We start from the raw sequence: 20408 nt of genomic DNA, 5'->3' as shown, positions 1-20408 counted from the left end.
AGTTCAAGATCTTTTAAAATCTTGCCTTTTTTAAAAAAAAGTTTCTTTTTTCTGTGGCTACCATACCCCTGGTGGCTTGTTCAGTGGTAGCTAGGATTTCAACCAGAACAAACGCAGGGGAACATAAGAAAATTTCTCTAACCCTTAGGGATAGTTTCCTGCTGGTTTTCAGAAATCTCCCCAGGTGACCCTCCACTGTGGTCTGGGCTTGGGGATGTGGTCAGGATGCTACTATCTCAATGCACCAGGCCAGGGGAGCCAGGGCAGGCCCCCTCACACCTCAGTGCAGGGGAATGCCACTGTCACCTCACTCTGCAGCTGGTGTGCAGGGGTCACAGCCTGGCTGCACCGGGCCGGGGCCTGCCCCTGAAAGAGCCCTCTGTGCTGCATGCTGGATGCAGGGGAAGGTGAGAGCCCGAGGAAGCATGCAGGGAACCAGGGGGCCTTACCTGTGCTGGAGGTCGGGGTGGTGGTGGTGGTGGTAGTGGTGAAGGTGGTGGGGGTGGTGGGGAGGGTGATGGTGGTGAAGGTGGTCAGGGTGGATGGGGGTGTCGTAATGGAACAGATGTTGAAGTGCTTCTCCACCGTCCCGTTGGGGCCACAGATCTCCCAGTAGCAGAAGGCGCCATCCTGGGTCTGGTTAAGAATCTTTCCTGGGGGTGAGGGTGAGGCCAAGAATTACCTCATCAGGAGCAAGATAGGAGGAAGGCCAGGTGTGCCTGAGCCCCCACAAGCAGCTAAGAAATGCTCCAGTGAGACTGCACCCGTCCCAGAGCCCCTCTCTTTGAATAAAGGGAATCTCATCAGAACGCAGAAGCTGGATAACGGGAGAGGGTGATGGAAATTCCCCACAGGACACCGACACCCCAGAAGAAACAAAATGGGTCACAGCAGCCCCCCAGGGCTGATACACATCGGAGGTGGGTCTGAGCTGGGGGGGACCAAAGGGGCAGAGCCCAGGAGGAGACCAGCACCCCCCCACCCATCCAAGGCCCCACAGGCTTCCCCAGGATGGGCCCGGCCACCGCAGGGCTGGCAGCAGAGGGCACCTTACCTTCCTCCGGCCTGCAGACGACTTGGGAGGAGTTGGTGCACACGCTGCAAAGCAAGCACATGGCTACAAGTCCCACTCCACTGACAACGCGCCCACCCTGCTCAGACCCCCAGCTTCCCCATGTGGCTAGTACCGAGCCCAAAGCCCCCGGGCACTGCCCCAAAGCCAGCTCCGGAAGAGCCCCCCATTGGGTTGTAACTGTGGGAACAGAGCAGGGGCGAGGAGAGGAAGGAAAAAGCCAGACCCAGAGGATGGGATGAGAACAGAAGACCCCCCGCCGCAGTGAGGGACTGGTACCTCTGTGGCCTGGCTCCTGTGTGCATGTGTGACTGTGTGACTGTGTGTGCTTGTGTGTCTGCCTCCATGCATGTGTGCATGTGTGACTGGGTAACCGTGAGTGTGTACCTGGGTGTCTGTATCTATGCATGTGTGCATGTGTGCACTGTGTGCATTATATGACTGTGTGACCTTGTGTACCTGTGTGTCTGCGTCCATGCATGTGTGACTGTGTGACTGTGTAATTGTGTGTGTCTGGGTATCTGTGTCTAGGCACATGTACATGTGTGACTGTGTGTGCCTGCGTGTCAGTGTCTGTGCATGTGAGCATGTGTTCATGTGTGACTGTGAGTGCATCTGTGCATGTGACTGTGTGTGCCTGTGTGTCTGTCCATGCATGTGTGCATGTGTGCACGTGTGACTTTGTGTCCATGCATGTGTGCATGTTTGACTATGTGTGTGTGCCTGCATATCTGTGTCTAGGCATGTGTACATGTGTGCAGTGTGTGCATGTGTGACTGTGTGACTGTGTGCCTGCGTGTCTGCGTCCATGCATGTGTGCATGTGTGACTGTGTAACCGTGAGTGTGTACCTGGGTGTCTGTATCTATGCATGTGTGCATGTGTGCATTATATGACTGTGTGACCTTGTGTACATGTGTGTCTGCATCCATGCATGTGTGACAGTGTAATTGTGTGTGTCTGGGTATCTGTGTCTAGGCACATGTATATGTGTGACTGTGTGTGCCTGCGTGTCAGTGTCTGTGCATGTGAGCATGTGTTCATGTGTGACTGTGAGTGCATCTGTGCACGTGACTGTGTGTGCCTGTGTGTCTGTCCATGCATGTGTGCATGTGTGCACGTGTGACTTTGTGTCCATGCATGTGTGCATGTTTATGTGTGTGTGCCTGCATATCTGTGTCTAGGCATGTGTACATGTGTGCAGTGTGTGCATGTGTGACTGTGTGACTGTGTGCCTGCGTGTCTGCGTCCATGCATGTGTGCATGTGTGACTGTGTAACCGTGTGTACCTGGGTGTCTGTATCTATGCATGTGTGCATTATATGACTGTGTGACCTTGTGTACCTGTGTGTCTGCATCCATGCATGTGTGACTGTGTAATTGTGTGTGTCTGGGTATCTGTGTCTAGGCACGTGTACATGTGTGACTGTGTGTGCCTGTGTGTCAGTGTCTGTGCATGTGAGCATGTGTTCATGTGTGACTGTGAGTGCATCTGTGCACGTGACTGTGTGTGCCTGTGTGTCTGTCCATGCATGTGTGCATGTGTGCACGTGTGACTTTGTGTCCATGCATGTGTGCATGTTTGACTATGTGTGTGCGCCTGCATATCTGTGTCTAGGCATGTGTACATGTGTGCAGTGTGTGCATGTGTGACTGTGTGACTGTGTGCCTGCGTGTCTGCGTCCATGCATGTGTGCACGTGTGACTGTGTGTGCCTGTGTGTCAGTGTACATGCATGTGAGCACATGTTCATGTGTGACTGTGAGTGCATGAGTGCATGTGTGCACGTGACTGTGCCTGTCTGTCCACACGTGTGTGTGTGTGCACATGTGACTCTGTGTCCATGCATGTGTGACTGTGTGTGCCTGGGTATCTGTGTCTAGGCATGTGTACATGTGTGCACTGTGCATGTGTGTGTGTGCCTGCGTGTCTGCGTCCATGCATGTGTGCATGTATGACTGTGTAACTGTGTGTGCCTGGGTGTCTGTGCATGTGTGCATGTGGTGTATGACTATATGACCGTGTGCGCCTGCGTGTCTGCATCCATGCATATGTGCATGCGTGAGTGTGTAACCGTGAGTGTATGCCTGGGTATCTGCGTCTAGGCATGTGTCCAAGTATGTGCTGTGTGCATGTGTGACTGTGTGCCTGCATGTTGGCATCCATTCATGTGTGCATGTGTGCACCATGCGTGCATGTGACCGTGTGTGTGCACGTGGTATGCTGTGTGCGTTTGTGTGCATGTGCACCCATGTGGAACGGTTGTGTGTCTGTGTACTGTGTACACTGTGTGCTCACACGTGTGTGTGTACTCATGTGCCCATATGTGCAGCTCCCCCAGGCCCCCTGCCACGTGGGCTTAGGTACCAAGACTTGCAGATCTCCTCGGTGGGAACCGACGCTCCAGGTGGGTAGTGGGTGTCCTCGACGTAGCAGCCACACTTGTCTGCAGTGACACACTTCTTCAGATCCTCCTCATAGATGGGCCTGTCCTTGGGGCACCGGGGGTAGCAGCCTGGTGGACACAGGGCATGGGGTTGGGACCACCGCAGTCCACCACACCCCACCCACCGTCCCTACCCTGGCAGGCCCTTCTCTGCAGGATGCCCCTCTGGGAAGGCCGGGGATTGGAAAGGCAGGGCCTGGATCTCCCCACCCCACTGAGCCCTGAACGCTGCCTGCTGAGGAGCCCTGCCCAGTCTCATCGGGCCCCCCGAGCAGCCCTGAGTCCCAAGACCCATGTTCCTCTCCCATGGCGGGATACTCCCTCCCAAACTTCCCACCAGTCCCTCCTTCATGTCACTGGTTCTCAGCTCAGACACCAGCACCCGGCAGGGGCCTCCCCTGACCTGTGCCTCAAATGCTCCCCAACCCTCCCTGCTCTGCACGAACCTCAGCACCTCCCACCCCTGCCACTCCCAGTTTCCACGCTAGCCTGCTTCCCTCCTGATCCTGCAGCAAGGGGAGCCTGGATGCCCTGGGCTGTGGGTACCCTGAGGGTCAGGCCTCCCTCCGGGTGTCCCCATGGGTCTCCAGACAACATCAGCCTTCAGCCCCACACTGCCAGGCCCGTCGGCCGTAGCCTCCCCTGAGGGCCGCCTGGCTCACCCTCCAGGCCAGTGGACTGTTGCCTCTCCCGAGGGCTGCCCCACTCAGCCTCCAGGCCCCTCGGCCATCACCCCCGCTGAAGCCCGCCCCACCCTGCTCACCCTCCAGGTAGGACACGGAGATGTTGGAGTGGATGCCGTTGATGGTCCTGCAGGTCTCGAAGCTCCGGTTCCCACACGGCTCATAGTGCCACTCACACTCATGCGGAGGGTTGTAGTAGTCGCAGAATATGGCTTGGGGGAGACGGGGCCAGGGTCAGACGCAGGAGGGCTCAGGCCTGGGCCGGGGTGAGGGCGAATCTGGGGTGGGGGGCTGGGGCGCAGACGCATCAAGCTTGCTCTGCCAACCCGGGTCCCACAGGGCCCCAAAGAGGGACACTGGAGAAGTCGGGGAAAGGGTGGGTGATGCACACCCATCACCTGGATGGACAAGGAGTGCCGCCCCGGCCCGCAATACAGCACCTCCCAGCCCCCGTCCCGGCCCTGAGTGCAGTTCGGGCAGGCTCTTACGGCACAGGTCCGGCGTCCTCCAGAACACGCAGGCCCCCTCTTTGGTACACTCCTGGGCGTAGGAGGCCACGGCAGAGCAGAAGCACTCACAGTCCCCACCCGTGTCACAGGAGCACGAGTCATGCACACAGGCCTCGTAGAAGGGCTTGGGGTCCACCTGGGGAGAACACCCTGGTCTGTCCTGGGCCCGTGCTGCCCTCATGGGGCCAGGACTTCCCCAGTGCCCTGGAGCTCAGGACCCTGAGGCCGGCCCTGCTCCTGGGACAGGGCACGTTACCCAGCACCAGCCAGCCAGGGCCCCGGCAGGGCCAACCTTGGGGAGAGGGTCCAGAGACACCTGTCCCGCCGTGGCGGTGCAGACCCATCACCCAGCCCCTCTGCATCCTCAGCTGTAACATGGCCATCCTAGAACCCGTCCTCCCCAGCTGCCTGTAGCTGGGGATGTGTGGGCATGGGGGACACATGTCCTTTCTCCCTCCGGGTGAATATCTGAGCCTGGGGAGGCAGAGGGAGGCCGGGGGTCCAGCCCAGGGTCTCAGAGGGGAGGCCGATTATACGGTCATGTGACCAAAGGATGCAGCGGCCAGAGCCAAAGCTGGAGGACAAGTGCCGTGTGGTGGCTGACGCGGCAGGGCGACTCCTGAAGGTGTGGGGAGCATGTGGAGAAGCCCCCCAGCCCCAGGAGCACCCAAGACCCTACCCTGCTATGACCACGCCCTGATCATTAGCATGCTCTACGGCACCCTCACCACGTCCACAGTCAGCCCATAGCCCCGCTCTGCCTAGTCGGCCCCGCCCTGCCTAGTCGGCCCCGCCCTGCCTAGTCGGCCCCGCCCACAGCCACAGCCCACCTACAGCCCTGCTCTGCCTACAGTCGGCCCCGCCCATGGCCCCGCCCACAGCTATAGTCCACCTACAGCCCTGCTCTGCCTAGTCGGCCCCGCCCATGGCCCCGCCCACAGCTATAGCCCACCTACAGCCCTGCTCTGCCTACAGTCGGCCCCGCCCATGGCCCCGCCCACAGCTATAGCCCACCTACAGCCCTGCTCTGCCTAGTCGGCCCCGCCCATGGCCCCGCCCACAGCTATAGCCCACCTACAGCCCTGCTCTGCCTAGTTAGCCCCGCCATGCCCCGGCCTATAGTCACAGCCCCCCTACAGCCCTGCTCTGCCTACAGTCGGCCCCGCCCATGGCCCCGGCCCACAGTCACAGCCCACCTACAGCCCTCCTCTGCCTACTTGCCCCACCATGGCCCGGCCAGCCCACCTTGCTGTGGCAGATGCTGAACACGCTGCTTTTGAGGATGCTGCACTGCTTCTCGGCCCAGGAGCGGCGGTGCGGGTTCAGGCTGCAGGGTTCGGGGTTGGTGCTCACATCTGGGCAGGTGGGGGCCTCCTTCCAGCTGTTCCCGAAGTCCAGCTCGCTGCTCATCACCATGTGGTCCCGCGTGGTGAAGTCGTTGTTGGAGCGGTGGTCAAAGTTCCCACACAGGCCACACACGGTGCCCTGCAAGAGACAAGCATCACAGGGGCTCCAAAAAGGGGCTAGAGGGAGGACAGGGGCTTGTCCCGCAAACACCAGGGCAGGGGGTGGGGGGCTGGCCAGGAGGGCGCAGGGCAGGCAGGGAGGCAGCCCACCTTGTAGGAGGGAGCCAGCTTGATGAACACCGTGGTTCTCTTGTCCCAGATGACGATGATGCCCGTGCTGGACTCCACCACCAGGTACTGGCCCACCTCCCGCGTGGTGTAGGCCACGTGGTGGCCCTCATCACGCTGGATCACTGCACGGTGCTTGTCTTCCAACTTCAGCTCCGTCCTCTGCCCGGAGGAGAGGCCCAGTCACTGGCTGGTCTGAGGGTCCCGCAGGGCTCACGCGTCCCCAGGGCCAGCAGCACTCACCCCCATGAAGATCTTGATGGCCTTGGAGCAGGTGACGCCCGTGGTGCCACAGGGGACGTTCTCGGTGATGATGCTGAATGAGCCCAGTGAGGAGTTCTGGCCGCAGTAGTCCTGGGGGCCAGGAGGGCAAGGTCAGCCAGGACAGCTGGACCCCAGGTGTCCCGGGGCACACCCGCCCCAGTTGGCAGGGCCACAGCCACTGAGCAGACAAACCAGGCCCTGGCCCGGCCCATCCAAGGACCTGACCCTGCTGCAGGCCTGTCCCCTGTCCCTGGGGATCACGGTGCCTCAAAGGGCTGTGGGATTTGGATCTGGAGATCCGCGTGGGCAGCGGCCTAGCCCTGGCCTTTACTCAGCTCCCCAAACAGGTGCCCTCAGTCCCCATGGCTGGTGCACCCACCTTGTGCACCCAGAGAAGGACCCAGAGGAGGACCCAGAGGAGGACCCAAATGAGGACCACAGAGGAGGACCTAGAGGAGGACCCAGAGGAGGGAGGACCCAGAGGAGGACTCAGAGGAGGGAGGACCCAGAGGAGGACCCGGAGGAGGACCCAGAGGAGAACCACAGAGGAGGACCCACAGGAGGACCCAGAGGAGAACCCAGAGGAGGACCCAGAGGAGAACCACAGAACTGGGCAGTACAGAGGGGTTTTACCACCCCTACCCAGCCCTGGCTAGAAGAACGAATCCTCCTGCGGGTGCAGGTGTGGGTCTGGGGCTGAGGAAAGGCCGGCCTTCCCAAGTCTCAGGGTTTCTCGGGGAGCTAAGCACTGCACTTGGGGCAGGCAGAGGGTCCCTGACCATAAGCAGCCTGACCAGGCAGTGCCCGTGACCACACCTGAACAGCCACGTAGGAGCAGTGTCCGTCAAAGTCGTAGTACTTCCCGTCAAAGGTGATGTAGTGGCCACTCCCGTAAATGGAGCAGGTGCCATGGCACACAGCCTGGGTGCACACCCAGCGTCCTCTCTTGCAGGTGCTGAGGAGGACAGGAGAGGAGCCTGAAGGGACCCAGGACCCGCTCATGGGTGGCTGGAGGAGACCCTGGGCACCGTGCAGACAGCTCCCTGTGCCTCCCACACAGGACACCTGCAGGCCCCAAAAGTGGCTCCAAATGTCCCTTCCCCCATGGCTTCAAGACCAGCGGTTGCTATGAGAGACCACCCTGCCCGTGGGACAGGGGCCACCACAGGATCTCGCAAGACCCAGGCAGAACCCCCAGGAGAGGCACCTGCCCCTTGGCCCGCTCTCCAGTGGCCACCCCTGCGGAGCACGTGGGGCCTGGGAGGCAGCCAGGACAGGCCGGGCCAGCTTACCAGGTATTGCAGTCCACCTTGATCTTGGCCCCGGAAGAATACAGGTCGTTGTTATGGACGCAAGGACATTCCTTCTCCACCACGCAGCCGCCCCGGCCGTCATCCATCAGCCCGTCGGGGCACACACAGCCACTGACACACTCTGTGTGGTACTGGGGACAGCCAGAGAGTGGGGTTCAGGGGTGGACAGGTGAGGCTGCAGCCCTCCCTGGGGTCAGGATTGGATGTGCAACCAGGAAAGGCCTGACCGTGCAGTCTCTGTCATGTCCCAGACCTCCCACCACTCCCCCTGGCCTGGGCTCAGGCTTCCCTCCCCTTGGGCCTGCCACAGGGCGGTGAGACTGGTGAGGGCTGCCGGCCGAGGGCCCTACACCGGCCCCTGTGCCCCGGTGGCTCACAGGCTGCCACTTCCCTCCCAGGGCCAGGGACAGCATCAACAGGGCCTGTGTCCTCAGGACTCGGCACCCAGACCCTAGCGGGGGCACAGCACAAGAGCCAGGCTCAGCCAGCCAGGAATCCCTGCCTGCCCACAGCAGCGCCCCCAACACGCACATAGCCGGCGGCCAGCGTCTGGCAGCTGAGGGCTCGGGGCTTCGAGGTGGCCAGTGCGGTCAGGTTGCTGCAGTCCATGTGGATCTTTGGGGCCGTGCAGCCTGTGGGACGGAGGGGCCACCTCAGCTCCAGCTGAAGCTGGGGGTCTCAGGCAGGCCCGGGAGGGGTGGCCGGGGAGGGTGGCCAGGGCAGGCAGGGAGGGGTGGCTGGGGAGGGGTGGCCGGGGCAGTGCCACTTACTCTGGCCGATCAGCCGGATCTGCCTACAGTGCAGCCGCCCATCCCGGCACACACTGTGGAAAAGGCCAGGGATGAGCGGGGCCCATGCAGGACGGCCACAGACAGCCCGCAGCTTCCCCGCAGATGTGAGCCTGATGCCTCTCAGAGCACCCCACCCCCGGCACCCCTCAGCCTCGGGTGTCTCAGCTTCCCCAGGTAGAGACCCCCAGGTCTCCGCTTGGAGCAGGTTCAGAAGGACCTCCCCCGCCCCCACGCCACACCTGACCCCCGAGCAGGTACCCACCATCGTTCTTCCTGCCTGACGACCACGTCCCCCGCCTCCAGGTAGAGACCGCGGTGGTAGCAGGAGCACTTGGCCAGGGGCACGCAGCGGCCCTTCTCGTCCAGGAAGGTGTGGTCAGGGCAGCCGCAGCCGTCCACAGGCGCAAAGCCCTCGAGACAGTGGCTGTCGGCCTCGGAGAGGGAGCGGCACGTCTGCTGGCAGGTGGTCAGGTTGTACAGGAAGACCTGCGAGTTGGGGCAGGAGCCCACATCCTTGTCTGCAGAGGACCACGGGGTGGTGTGAGGGACGGGAAGAGCCAGACGCCCAGCTCCCATCCCCAGGGTGGCCAAGGGGCCAGGGAGTGCACACTCTGGGACCCACTCCCACACTCGGCCGCCACAGCTCCAAGCCCACCCCAGGTTCTGCCCCTGCTATGTGGCCGCCCCTTGCTATAGGAGGAGCTGGTTTCCTGCTACCACCGGCCGACGAAGCTGGAGCCTGGTCCGCGGCTGCAGGGGGCCGACCCCTCTCCCTGGACCACCCGTGCTCAGGGCCCCCAGCCCCGTCCCAGGAGCTCAAAGCCCGGACCCCATCCCCAGGATGCAGCCCACAGGCACGGCACTCACTGCAGACATGCTCCCGCCAGCCCCACAGCATGACGCCCTTGGCGGTGCAGGCGCGCGCGTAGGAGGACAGGGCGGCGCACAGGCAGTCCTCATTGTTCTGACAGTTACACGTGTCATATTTGCACCTCTGGGCGACAGAGCAAGGTGGACGGGCAGTGAGGCAGGGAGGCAGAGTGTGGCCCGGCGCTCATAGATGCAAGCTCACACGCACACACAGCAACCAGTGGGCCCAACTGGGTGCCCTGAGTCCACCTCACGGGTGGCATGGGGTCTGGGGGTGCCCTGAGTCCACCTCGATGGCATGGGGGCCTGGGGGTGTGGGTCCCACCCACCTTGTAATACTCAGCAGGGTCCACGGTCGAGTGGCACCTGCCAAAGGGGGTCTCTGTCTTCTTCAGGAGGGAGCACCAGTGCTCGGCATAGTTGGCTGGGGAGTGGGGGATCGGAACTTCAGCGGGGCCCGGGACCCCCATGAGATCCCCTGGGCCCTGCTGCCTGGCTGCCTAGGCCCCAGATATGGTTCCCTCTGTGCACCAATGCCCAGGCCCCTTCCTCCCCGTGAGTCAAATTTTCAGGCAGCTCCTGGCTGGATAGAAACCCCTGCAGGGCACCCACCACCTCCCGTCTCTCACCCTCAAGGGCCCAGCATCCTGGACGTGATGGGGCAGGTAGGGACCAGCCCAGGCCCTCTTCCGGGTCACCTGGCAGGCTGCCACCATGGCCGCCATAAACTAGCCACAGCAGGAAGCAGCAGGGGCCGGGCTGCCCCTGGAGGAGAGCCACCTCACTTCTGCCCCTCACCACCCATGCGTCCTGCTGGGAGCCCCATCTGCCCTTCCAGGCCATGGGCCGGGTACCCTAGGCGAGCTAGGTGGGGGCGCCCATGTTGCCGAGCCTCACCGCTCTCGATGTTCAGGGAGCAGGGATCGTCCAACCAGTCCAGCTTGTCATGGCAGCTTGACTGTGCCTTCCAGGTGTTGGCAAAGCCGGCCCCTGTGGCCTCCACCAGCCCACTGGCCGTCTTGAAGTCGTCACCTTCCAGGCCGTTGAAGTTCCCGCAGAGGCCTGAGGGGCCAGGACAGGGTTGGGAAGAGTCTGGGGCTAGCAGGCCCCCCTGTGGGCCTTTGTTGGGGCAATCCCGGTGGGGCCACTTACCCTGCACCTGCCCCTGGGAGGCCTGGTCCAGTGTCACAAAGAGTTGCATGACTGGGGCCAGCTGCACCTGCAGCCGGACGCCAATGGCCATGCTCACCATGATGTGGTAGGAAGACGGGCGGAAGACAGAGAAGCTCGCTGTGGGCAGGGGCACGATGAGGGACAGAGTAAGGGGCACGGTGAGGGGCGGGGCTCCCGGGACCTGCCCGGCCCAGGTGAGCAGTAGGAGGGTGTCACCCTCCCACCACCCCCTCCAGCAGAGGACCCAGGATGGAGCCTGCTGGGTGCTGCAGGGACCCTCCCCCCGTGGAACCTTCCCACCCAGCCTCCTGGGTCTGAGGTGGCTGGACTGTCCGAATCACTGCAGGCCCAGTGGAGCTCGAAGGGCCCGGGCCCCTCCCTGGGGCACAACTCACCGGTCACGTGGGGCAGGTTCACCTGCAGCTCGTTGAGCAGCACACTGCCATCGGACTTGAAGACCACCACCTGCAGGAAAGGCCGAGGTTGCTCAGGGCTGAGAAGGGCCCCCCTCGGGGGACCTGGGGCTCCAGAAGGAGCGGGGCAGGACCACTCACATTCTTCTTCTTGTCAGTCAGCAGCACCACCGTCTTCAGGCAGGTCTGCTTGTCTGTGGAGCCGCAGGGGGCCAGCTCGCCCAGGAGAGCGTAAGAATCGTTGTGGTCACCCTGTGATGGGGCAAGAGGCAGTGCAGCCGCTGAGGGCCGGGACAGGCAGCACCCTGCACCCTAGGACCTGGCAGTGGCTTAGAAAGGAAGGCCTGCTTCTTATTCTCCAGCCAGAGAGCAGAAGCATGGTCACCTGCCCCAGGACAGCCCACAGGCACCCTCTGCTTCAGGGACAGCCAGCCCACCCACCGCCGGACAGCCAAGGGCCTGGATGCCAGCCCCAGCTCTGCCCCATGCCCCAGACCCTGGGCAGCCTACCTTGGCCAGGACATAGTAGCAGTCCCCGTGGAAGGTGTACGTCTTCCCATCGAAGGTGGTGATGTGGGAGCCGCCTTCCAGGGCACAGGTGCCAGGGCAGGGCAGGTCTTTGCACACCCAGCGGCCAGCGTTACAGACACTGTTGGGCAGCGGGGCACAGGGTCAGGGCTCAGCCACCCCAGCCTCTGCTGTGCCCAGCCCTGGCCCCGGGACTCACCACTGCTCGCAGTCATTGGTGATCTCCTGGCCCGGTGTGTATAGGTGTCCGTGCAGCCTGCAGTGGCACTGGCTCACAGGAACGCAGCCACTGTCCCCGATGTCGTCATATACGGTGCCTGGGACAGCCAGGGAGGCGATGTCACCCCGGCTGACTCAGAAAGAGCCAGAATCCCCACCGAGGGGCTGCCAGCCAGGCCTCCCACCCGCAGGCACCACTGGTCCCCTGCGCTGACGTCTGCAGTCCCCACCTGGTCCCTGGGTTGGGGTCTGGCCATGGGGGTCCAGCCTCCAGGCCACCTTCCTGCCCCTGACAATCGAGCTGCTCCCAAAGGCCTCAGGCACCAGGCCAGGGGCCGGGCAGGAGGAGGTCTGTCCCCAGGGTGATAACCAGGAAGGCAGCCCCCTTCTCGGCCTCCCTGAAGCCACCCTTTGGGAAGGGCCTCACACCGAGGCCCCTTCTCCCCCGGTATCGGGTGGAGGGAGAGGCACTTCTGTGCCGCCGCTGCCCTCACCACCCAGCGGAGCTGTCCCCTCAGCGCAGGCGAGAACCCCAGGCCAGGGCTGCCTCTCATCTGGTGGGCAGTGCCAGGGCGGGGCCATCCTCCACACGCACCTTCTGGGCAGAAACAGCCGTCCATGCGGTGCTCCTCGCACAGGCTGCTCACCTCCAGGTGTGAGCAGGTGTCCATGCAGGGCGAGCCGCTCTCCAGGTACACCAGGTTCCTGGGGCAGGTCTTGGCTGGAACCGTAGAGGCCAAGCAGTGAGGGTGAGGCTGGGGCACAGCAGCCGCTCCACCCCGAAGTGCACCGAGAAGGGCTCTCAGCCCTCGGTGAGTGTCCCCCCAGCTCCCGGTGCCCGGCACGGTGAGTGTCCCCCCAGCTCCCGGTGCCCGTGGTGAGTGTCCCCCCAGCTCCCGGTGCCCGGCACGGTGAGTGTCCCCCCAGCTCCCGGTGCCCGGCACGGTGAGTGTCCCCCCAGCTCCCGGTGCCCGTGGTGAGTGTCCCCCCAGCTCCCGGTGCCCGGCACGGTGAGTGTCCCCCCAGCTCCCGGTGCCCGGCACGGTGAGTGTCCCCCCAGCTCCCGGTGCCCGGCGCAGTGAGTCTCCCCCCAGCTCCCGGTGCCCGGCACGGTGAGTGTCCCCCCAGCTCAAGGTGCCCAGCACGGTGAGTGTCCCCCCAGCTCCCGGTGCCCGTGGTGAGTGTCCCCCCAGCTCCCGGTGCCCGGCACGGTGAGTGTCCCCCAGCTCAAGGTGCCCGGCACGTTGAGTGTCCCCCAGCTCCCGGTGCCCGGCACGGTGAGTGTCCCCCCAGCTCCCGGTGCCCGGCACGGTGAGTGTCCCCCCAGCTCCCGGTGCCCGGCACGGTGAGTGTCCCCCAGCTCAAGGTGCCCGGCACGGTGAGTGTCCCCCCAGCTCCCGGTGCCCAGCACGGTGAGTGTCCCCCAGCTCAAGGTGCCCGGCACGGTGAGTGTCCCCCCAGCTCCCGGTGCCCGTGGTGAGTGTCCCCCCAGCTCCCGGTGCCCGGCACGGTGAGTGTCCCCCCAGCTCCCGGTGCCCGTGGTGAGTGTCCCCCCAGCTCCCGGTGCCCGGCACGGTGAGTGTCCCCCCAGCTCCCGGTGCCCGGCACGGTGAGTGTCCCCCCAGCTCCCGGTGCCCGGCACGGTGAGTGTCCCCCCAGCTCCCGGTGCCCGGCACGGTGAGTCTCCCCCCAGCTCCCGGTGCCCGGCACGGTGAGTGTCCCCCCAGCTCCCGGTGCCCGTGGTGAGTCTCCCCCCAGCTCCCGGTGCCCGGCATGGTGAGTGTCCCCCCAGCTCCCGGTGCCCGGCACGGTGAGTGTCCCCCCAGCTCCCGGTGCCCGGCACGGTGAGTCTCCCCCCAGCTCCCGGTGCCCGGCACGGTGAGTGTCCCCCCAGCTCCCGGTGCCCGTGGTGAGTGTCCCCCCAGCTCCCGGTGCCCGGCACGGTGAGTGTCCCCCCAGCTCCCGGTGCCCGTGGTGAGTCTCCCCCCAGCTCCCGGTGCCCGGCACGGTGAGTGTCCCCCCAGCTCCCGGTGCCCGGCGCGGTGAGTGTCCCCCCAGCTCCCGGTGCCCGTGGTGAGTGTCCCCCAGCTCCCAGTGCCCGGCGCGGTGAGTGTCCCCCAGCTCCCGGTGCCCGTGGTGAGTGTCCCCCCAGCTCCCGGTGCCCGGCACGGTGAGTGTCCCCCCAGCTCCCGGTGCCCATGGTGAGTGTCCCCCCAGCTCCCGGTGCCCGGCGCGGTGAGTGTCCCCCCAGCTCAAGGTGCCCGGCACGGTGAGTGTCCCCCCAGCTCCCGGTGCCCGTGGTGAGTGTCCCCCCAGCTCCCAGTGCCCGGCGCGGTGAGTGTCCCCCCAGCTCCCGGTGCCCGGCGCGGTGAGTGTCCCCCCAGCTCCCGGTGCCCGTGGTGAGTGTCCCCCCAGCTCCCGGTGCCCGGCACGGTGAGTGTCCCCCCAGCTCCCGGTGCCCGGCACGGTGAGTGTCCCCCCAGCTCCCGGTGCCCGTGGTGAGTGTCCCCCCAGCTCCCGGTGCCCGGCACGGTGAGTGTCCCCCCAGCTCCCGGTGCCCGGCGCGGTGAGTGTCCCCCCAGCTCCCGGTGCCCGTGGTGAGTGTCCCCCCAGCTCCCAGTGCCCGGTGCGGTGAGTGTCCCCCCAGCTCAAGGTGCCCAGCACGGTGAGTGTCCCCCCAGCTCCCGGTGCCCGGCACGGTTAGTGTTCCCCCAGCTCAAGGTGCCCGGCACGGTTAGTGTTCCCCCAGCTCAAGGTGCCCGGCGCAGACACAGCTCCCACCCGGGCTTGGGGAAAGCACCAGTGCGGGGTCTCCCCGGGGTCCCCTGCCCACAGGGCGCCGGGGCTTACGGCAGAGCGTGGCGGTCCTCCAGTTCCCGGGCCGGCCGCCGGCGTGGGAGCACTGGCGGGAGAACTCGGCCACGGTGCTGCAGACGCAGGTGTCACCGCCCGGGCACCGGCAGCGGTCCTGCTGGCAGGCACGCAGATACGGCTCCAGCGGCACCAGGTCCTGGCAGTCTGCGAAGGCCTCGGCGGTCAGCAGCCTCTCACACTCGGCGCGCTGGGGACAGACGCAGGGTGAGCATGCTGCTCAGAGGCCAGCTCCGCCAGGACCCCCACCCCGGACCGAGGGGACTCACGTGCTCGGAGCAGGATGCGGGGGCCACCTCCTCCTCGGGATCCTCACACACCACATCGGGCTGGTTGATCTTCTGCATGTTCCCAAACTCCAGGGGACTGAAGAGCACGCCTGGGGATGCACGGCCCTTCAGCTGGGGCTCCTGGGGACCCGTAGCCCACCCTGCCCCCGCCAAGCCCTCCGGGCCTCACCGTCAGAGAGGAATTCTGAATAGCTCTGCAGGCCGTTGTAGTCCCCGCAGAGGCCACAGGTGTGGTTCCGGAACTTAGTGTCCAGCTCCAGCTGTTGCGGGAGGGAGCAGGTGAGCTGGCCTCCCGCCCGGCCCACAGCCGCCAGGAACCCCCAAGACTGGTGGCTTGTTTGAGCCAGAGGAAGGTGGGGCAGGAAGGCTGGGGTCAGCAGCCAGGGAGTGGCCTGGCAGGGCAGGTCCCTGAGAAGCCGAGTGCGTTTGGGGGAAGGCTGAGGCCTGGGGGGGTCAGGGCCAGGTCGACTTCTGCTGCTGCCCCCCAAGTCCAGCACCGACACCCCGCGCTGCCGAGGCCCTGCCCCACCCATGCCCTCTCGGTGAGGGGTCAGAGCACTGCCCTCCCTGCCCTCCCTTGGGGTCCGCCCAGAGGCCTGACGGAGCCCCCACCAGCCCCACGAGCCCGAGGACCCCTGAGCACCATGAGTGCATCCTCCCGGTTCCACATGAGGGTGAGGCCGGCGCGGGAGTAGACTTTGGTGTAGGCATCGCTCTTCTCAATGAGCAGCCCGGGGCTGTAGTGCGGGGTGCTGACCCTGGCGGAGGCACATCGGGGTCACTCTTGGGTCCACCACCCAGGCCCCCCCACCCCAGCTTGTCCTCCCGGGACCCTGCCGCCCAGAGGGGACTGAAGCTGGGCGCCTGGGGTGGTGGAGATGGCTCTGCCAGGCCCAGCTCCTGCCCTGGGGTCACCAACTTGGCCGGCCTCTGGGGTGGAGGGACATAGGCAGTGGCCAAAGAGCACCTGTCCATCTCCGCTGGCCGGGCTTCCCCGGCAGAGCCACCTCCTGCCTGCATGCCCCTCCTCTCCGCTCCCTCCTCGGGGCACGGTCCTGGGCAGGGTCCCCCCTCAGAGGCCCTGAGGGCACCAGGTTGGGAGAGGAGGGAGGACCAGGCTGCCCAGCCCCCTTCCAGGCCCCCTGCTTGGTGGAACATCCCCCCATGGGGTCCCAAACGCCCCAGAGCCCCCCAGGCTGCCCCTGAGACCGTCAGGGGCCCTACCCCACCTCCTGCCAGTGCCCCTTGCTGGTCCAGGTAGAGGCACTCACCCCAGCCTCTGTGCCTCGGTCCTCAAGGGCCTCTACCCGCCTGCCCATGCCTGAAAGCCTCTACCCACCCACCCGCCTGCACCCATGCCTGAGGGCCCCTACCCACCCACCCGCCTGCGCCCACGCCTGAGGGCCTCTACCCACCCGCCTGCCCATGCCCATGCCTGAGGGCCTCCACCCGCCTGCCCATGCCCATGCTGGGGCCCCTTGCAGGAAACTAAATCCCCAGGCAGAAGAGGGGCAGGTCCTGCAGGTGGGGAACCTGCTGGATGGGAACGCACCTACAGGGCCTCATTGTTCTGGAGACAATAGGGGAGCAATAGCTGGGGGTGGGGAAGGGGGTCCCACAGCCCCCTGCACCGGCTTCTGTAACTCTAGCCTGGGGAGGGCACACACGGCCACTCCATGCACAGGACCAGAGACATGCAGCCTCCAGGGGTGCCAAGTCTGTCCCGAGCCTGGTGGGCTCCGAGGGGAGGGGCTGTCAGGGACACACAGGCAAAGGGTTAACGGAAACCCCTTGCCTATGGGGGGAATGGTAGGGGCTCATCAGTGTTTGTTGAATGAATTAGTGACCTGAACCCAAACCTCAAGGCTGTTCTCCTGAGCTGTGTGCTGGGGCAGAAGAGGCCTTCTAGGGCTACAAGGAATATCCCTTTGGGAAACATCAGCCCCCGTTGCTAGGATGTGGGAGGGGTGCCACCGACCACACTCACATGGCCCCGTTCAGCACAGCCAGGTGGCGGGTGAGGTAGATGGTGTCATCCTTGATAGTCAGCAGGATGGACTCCACCCCGGCGGGGGCCTCAGCCTGGCCCGGACCCCGCTTCAGGTGCACAGCAAATTCCTTGTAGGAGCCTCGGCAGTCGGAGGCGAAGTTGTAGTCGCAGAGGCCGGGGAAGCGGAAGACGTCCCCGTCGAAGGTCTTGTAGTGGAAGTCGCCCCAGGTGCTGCAGACGTTGTGGCCGTGGTTTCGGGTTCTGCCCTCTGAGGGAGCAGTGGGGAATGAGGGGTGAGTGGCCCCGGAGGGGGAAGGCTGCCCAAGCTACCCTCGAGAGAAGGCCCCTGAAGAAGCACCTGGAAGCAGCTTCGAGCCCAGCACGGGGCCCCTGGCCGGGAAAGGTTCCTTCCTATCCACGGGCCCTCTGCTGGGCCTTGGTCACCCCACCACAGGGGTCTCAGGGCTTCTACCCCCAGCCTGGTGAGGAGTGCGGCCGGGTGCCAAGCGGGATGTAGGAGAGGGCGTTCTGGGCACCCCGCTCCCCAGCAAGGGCTGTGCTGCCCCAACTCTTCAAGGGTCTCTGCCACCTGAGAATGGGGCCTTCTGGTGGGATCCTGGCCACCCCTTCCTCCCCTATGGACAATGACCCAGTTCACTGGGGCCTGACCTGCTGTTTCCACCTGGTGCTGGCCCCAAGACCCACACTGTTGTCGGGCAGTCAACCCCAAAGGAATAGCAGGGGAGCCCCGACCTTCCAGCTCCTTGAAAGTCAGCAGGGCCGGGGGCTGCCGGGGACCAACCCGGGCCAGGAGCCTCAGCGGAGCCGCACAGGCTGCACTCTGGGACCACCTCCTCCTCCCAGATGCGACTTGCCCGCCCGCCTCGCCCTGCCCCCAGGACACTCTGCCAGGCCCCAGACCCCTGTGTCTGCTCTCTCACCTGTCTGGAGCTCCGAGCCCCCTGCCAAAGACAGGGCCAGGCACACAGCCGCCAGGCGGGCTAGTGGCAGCCCCATGGTGGCTGGCAGGGGCGGTGTGGGTTGCGCCCGGGGGCAGGGGTCTGGTCCTTATATGTCCTGGCAGGAGGGTAGGAGGGCAGGAAGGCAGGGGAGGGCCAAGGGTGGGTGTGGCATCTGCCAGATGATCAAGAAGACAGCTGCGGGGGCCTGAGCCCCAGTGGGGAAATATTGATTCAGGTTATCGGAGGTCATCTCTTTATGGCTCCCTGGGTAAACGCAGCCTTCTTCAGGATGAGGCAGCCCTGTAGCCTGAATGCCGACACACACCCGGGGAACACGTGCAGCTACTAGAGGGGCGAGCCCAGGGTGGCCGGGGGAGGGGTGTCCTGCCAGAAGCAAGTCCGCTCAGGCTCCTCAGCCCGCCGTGGGCCCCCAGACACCCGCTGAGCAGGTCCCCAGGCCTGAACAGGCTCACGTTACGCTGGGAGGACCAACCCATTCCCGGGGCCCAAGCTCTGGGGCAGCTTCCAGGCCTGACCCCAGAAAGGGGCCTCCCCGAGGGCAGGGAGGATGTGGGATCCTTCAGGGTCCGGGGGGGCCGCTGACTTGTGTGGGACTCTTGGCTGGGCTCATGGAGCTGTGTCAGAGGCCCCAGCCCCCAGCCACCCTCTATGCCCATCCTTTTCCCAGGCTGAGCCCTTCTCTGCAATTACATGTAATTAGAACTTGGGGAGTACATGCCCAGCCAGGGGACATGTTACGGAATCAGGCACACAGGGAGCTGGCTGGTGGCCGGAAGTGGCCGTCTGCCCCTTCTCCTGGGGACCACATGAGGACCTCGGGCCTGACAGCTGAGGAGGTGACAGCCTGCCCAGGCTCCCCAGAACCACCTCTGACTCATGGTGGGGATCCTGCCCCCAAGGCTGTGCCTTTGATGAGCCTTGGTCTCGCCCACCAATCCCAGCAGTTGTCTGGAAAAAAGCCTGGAGAACCGGAACTCACACCGACCCCAGACTACGAGACCACTGGGCCCACCACTGCTTGCCCCGGCCCAGGAGGGCACAGGCGGGCACCTCTGTGTCGCCAGTGGGTAAACTGAGGTCTGGGGGCCCTCCCCTCTCTCTACAATTTTCTCCTCCTGAAAATAGAGAGGGGCCCTGAGTTGAGTTCCTGGCTTTGGCCTGAACATGCCGGGGACATGCCGGCAGCATGATGGAAGTGGGGAGGGACTCACCCCAACAGTTATGGAGACTCGGGGCCCAAAGCACCAAGCCTGTTTCCCTGGCTGACCTGCTGCCCAGACCCAGGGCCTGGGATGAAGCCCCTCCTGCCCTCCTGCGGTGCCCGCCAGCACCAGGCCCCAGGGTCTGCGCTCCCTGCCAGGACCTGGGCATGTGGAGGAAGCTCAGTGTGTGGCCCCTGCCAGGAGGACCGGGGATTAGGAAACCAGAGCCAGCTGGGCGAGGCCAGAGGAGATCATGGTTCACTTCCTGGTGTGGGCCTCCGCACACTGGCACTGAGCCCTGGGGAAACCCAAGGACGGCCCCAACTGCAGTCCCCTGACCCTGACATGCCCCAGGCGGGCCTCAGGACAGAGATTTTCCAGGCCAGGCTCCCCCTGCCCTGGGGGGATTGGAGGAATCCTAGCAGAGCACAAGCTGCCCAGCACAGCCCCTCCAGCCCTGAAGCCTGAGGTAGGTCCCCTGGATCTGACCCTGTGTCCCCTCTGGACGGGCAGTGGTGGTTCCCAGGCTCAGGGGTCTGACCCTAACACCCCTCTTGGCCCATGGCAAGGTCCCAGGTAGGAGCCCTGTCTGAGGTCACAGGCAGCCCTGCATGGGGCAGGGTGCAGAGAGCTGAACCCCATTCCTAACGGGGAAAGGGAGCTGTTCTGGGGAAGAGGACAGTGAGGGCTCCATCAGGCCGGGGCGACTATGGAGTCACTGGCACCCCCAAAGCGAGAGTGTCCCCAGCCTCTTTGCCTCCAAGCCTCAGCCGGTCCCCACTGCCAGATTCGCAGCATCTACTGGGGTGGTGGAGGCGATGGGGGCCGGGCAGTTCCGCAGCACTGCATCCCCTCTCTCCCCACGTCCTGTGTTGGTCCAAATGTGGCCCCCATTGCTGGTTACTGAAATGTCAGCCTCCAGCAAGTGCAGAGTGGGAGAGTGGGCAGCCGTATTGCCCTGGGACCCCATTGCCACTCTGTGGCTTTCCCATGGGGTTCGAGGGACCCTGGTGGAGGGAGAGAGTGGGGGCTTTGACCACTCCGAGGAAAATGCTTGTCGGTTCTGCTTTCTGTGACAAGAACATGATGGCAGTGGTGGGAATGACCACCCACCCAACGGCGGGCCGGACACAGTTGAGCCAGGAGCCCACAGCCCCA

The 20408-nt window shown here is 64.6% G+C and overlaps 1 protein-coding gene across 1 annotated transcript in view; it reads right to left on the bottom strand.

Moving 5' to 3' along the window:
* Positions 1-18082, bottom strand: part of MUC2 (mucin 2, oligomeric mucus/gel-forming) — a 39022-nt gene extending 20940 nt beyond the window's left edge. The window contains exons 1-28 of the mRNA XM_063783698.1: positions 18007-18082; positions 17063-17333; positions 15719-15833; positions 15245-15335; positions 15055-15164; positions 14765-14975; positions 12510-12635; positions 11895-12012; positions 11678-11816; positions 11309-11419; positions 11150-11219; positions 10734-10871; positions 10479-10643; positions 9911-10005; positions 9579-9705; positions 8974-9229; positions 8691-8743; positions 8452-8552; positions 7900-8051; positions 7424-7562; positions 6587-6697; positions 6326-6505; positions 5955-6194; positions 4689-4845; positions 4281-4412; positions 3439-3586; positions 1055-1098; positions 450-653 (exon numbers count right to left, since the gene is read on the bottom strand). Coding sequence (XP_063639768.1) covers positions 450-653; positions 1055-1098; positions 3439-3586; positions 4281-4412; positions 4689-4845; positions 5955-6194; positions 6326-6505; positions 6587-6697; positions 7424-7562; positions 7900-8051; positions 8452-8552; positions 8691-8743; positions 8974-9229; positions 9579-9705; positions 9911-10005; positions 10479-10643; positions 10734-10871; positions 11150-11219; positions 11309-11419; positions 11678-11816; positions 11895-12012; positions 12510-12635; positions 14765-14975; positions 15055-15164; positions 15245-15335; positions 15719-15833; positions 17063-17333; positions 18007-18082 — 3880 coding nt within the window. The remainder of the gene's footprint in view (positions 1-449; positions 654-1054; positions 1099-3438; positions 3587-4280; positions 4413-4688; positions 4846-5954; positions 6195-6325; positions 6506-6586; positions 6698-7423; positions 7563-7899; positions 8052-8451; positions 8553-8690; positions 8744-8973; positions 9230-9578; positions 9706-9910; positions 10006-10478; positions 10644-10733; positions 10872-11149; positions 11220-11308; positions 11420-11677; positions 11817-11894; positions 12013-12509; positions 12636-14764; positions 14976-15054; positions 15165-15244; positions 15336-15718; positions 15834-17062; positions 17334-18006) is intronic.
* Between the last annotated feature and the right edge of the window lie 2326 nt (positions 18083-20408).

Source organism: Pan troglodytes, chromosome 9 (genome assembly GCF_028858775.2).
Source record: "Pan troglodytes isolate AG18354 chromosome 9, NHGRI_mPanTro3-v2.0_pri, whole genome shotgun sequence".
Lineage (NCBI taxonomy): Eukaryota > Metazoa > Chordata > Mammalia > Primates > Hominidae > Pan > Pan troglodytes.
Note: the sequence above shows the minus strand (reverse complement) of the source record. Positions and strands in the feature narration are given on the sequence as shown.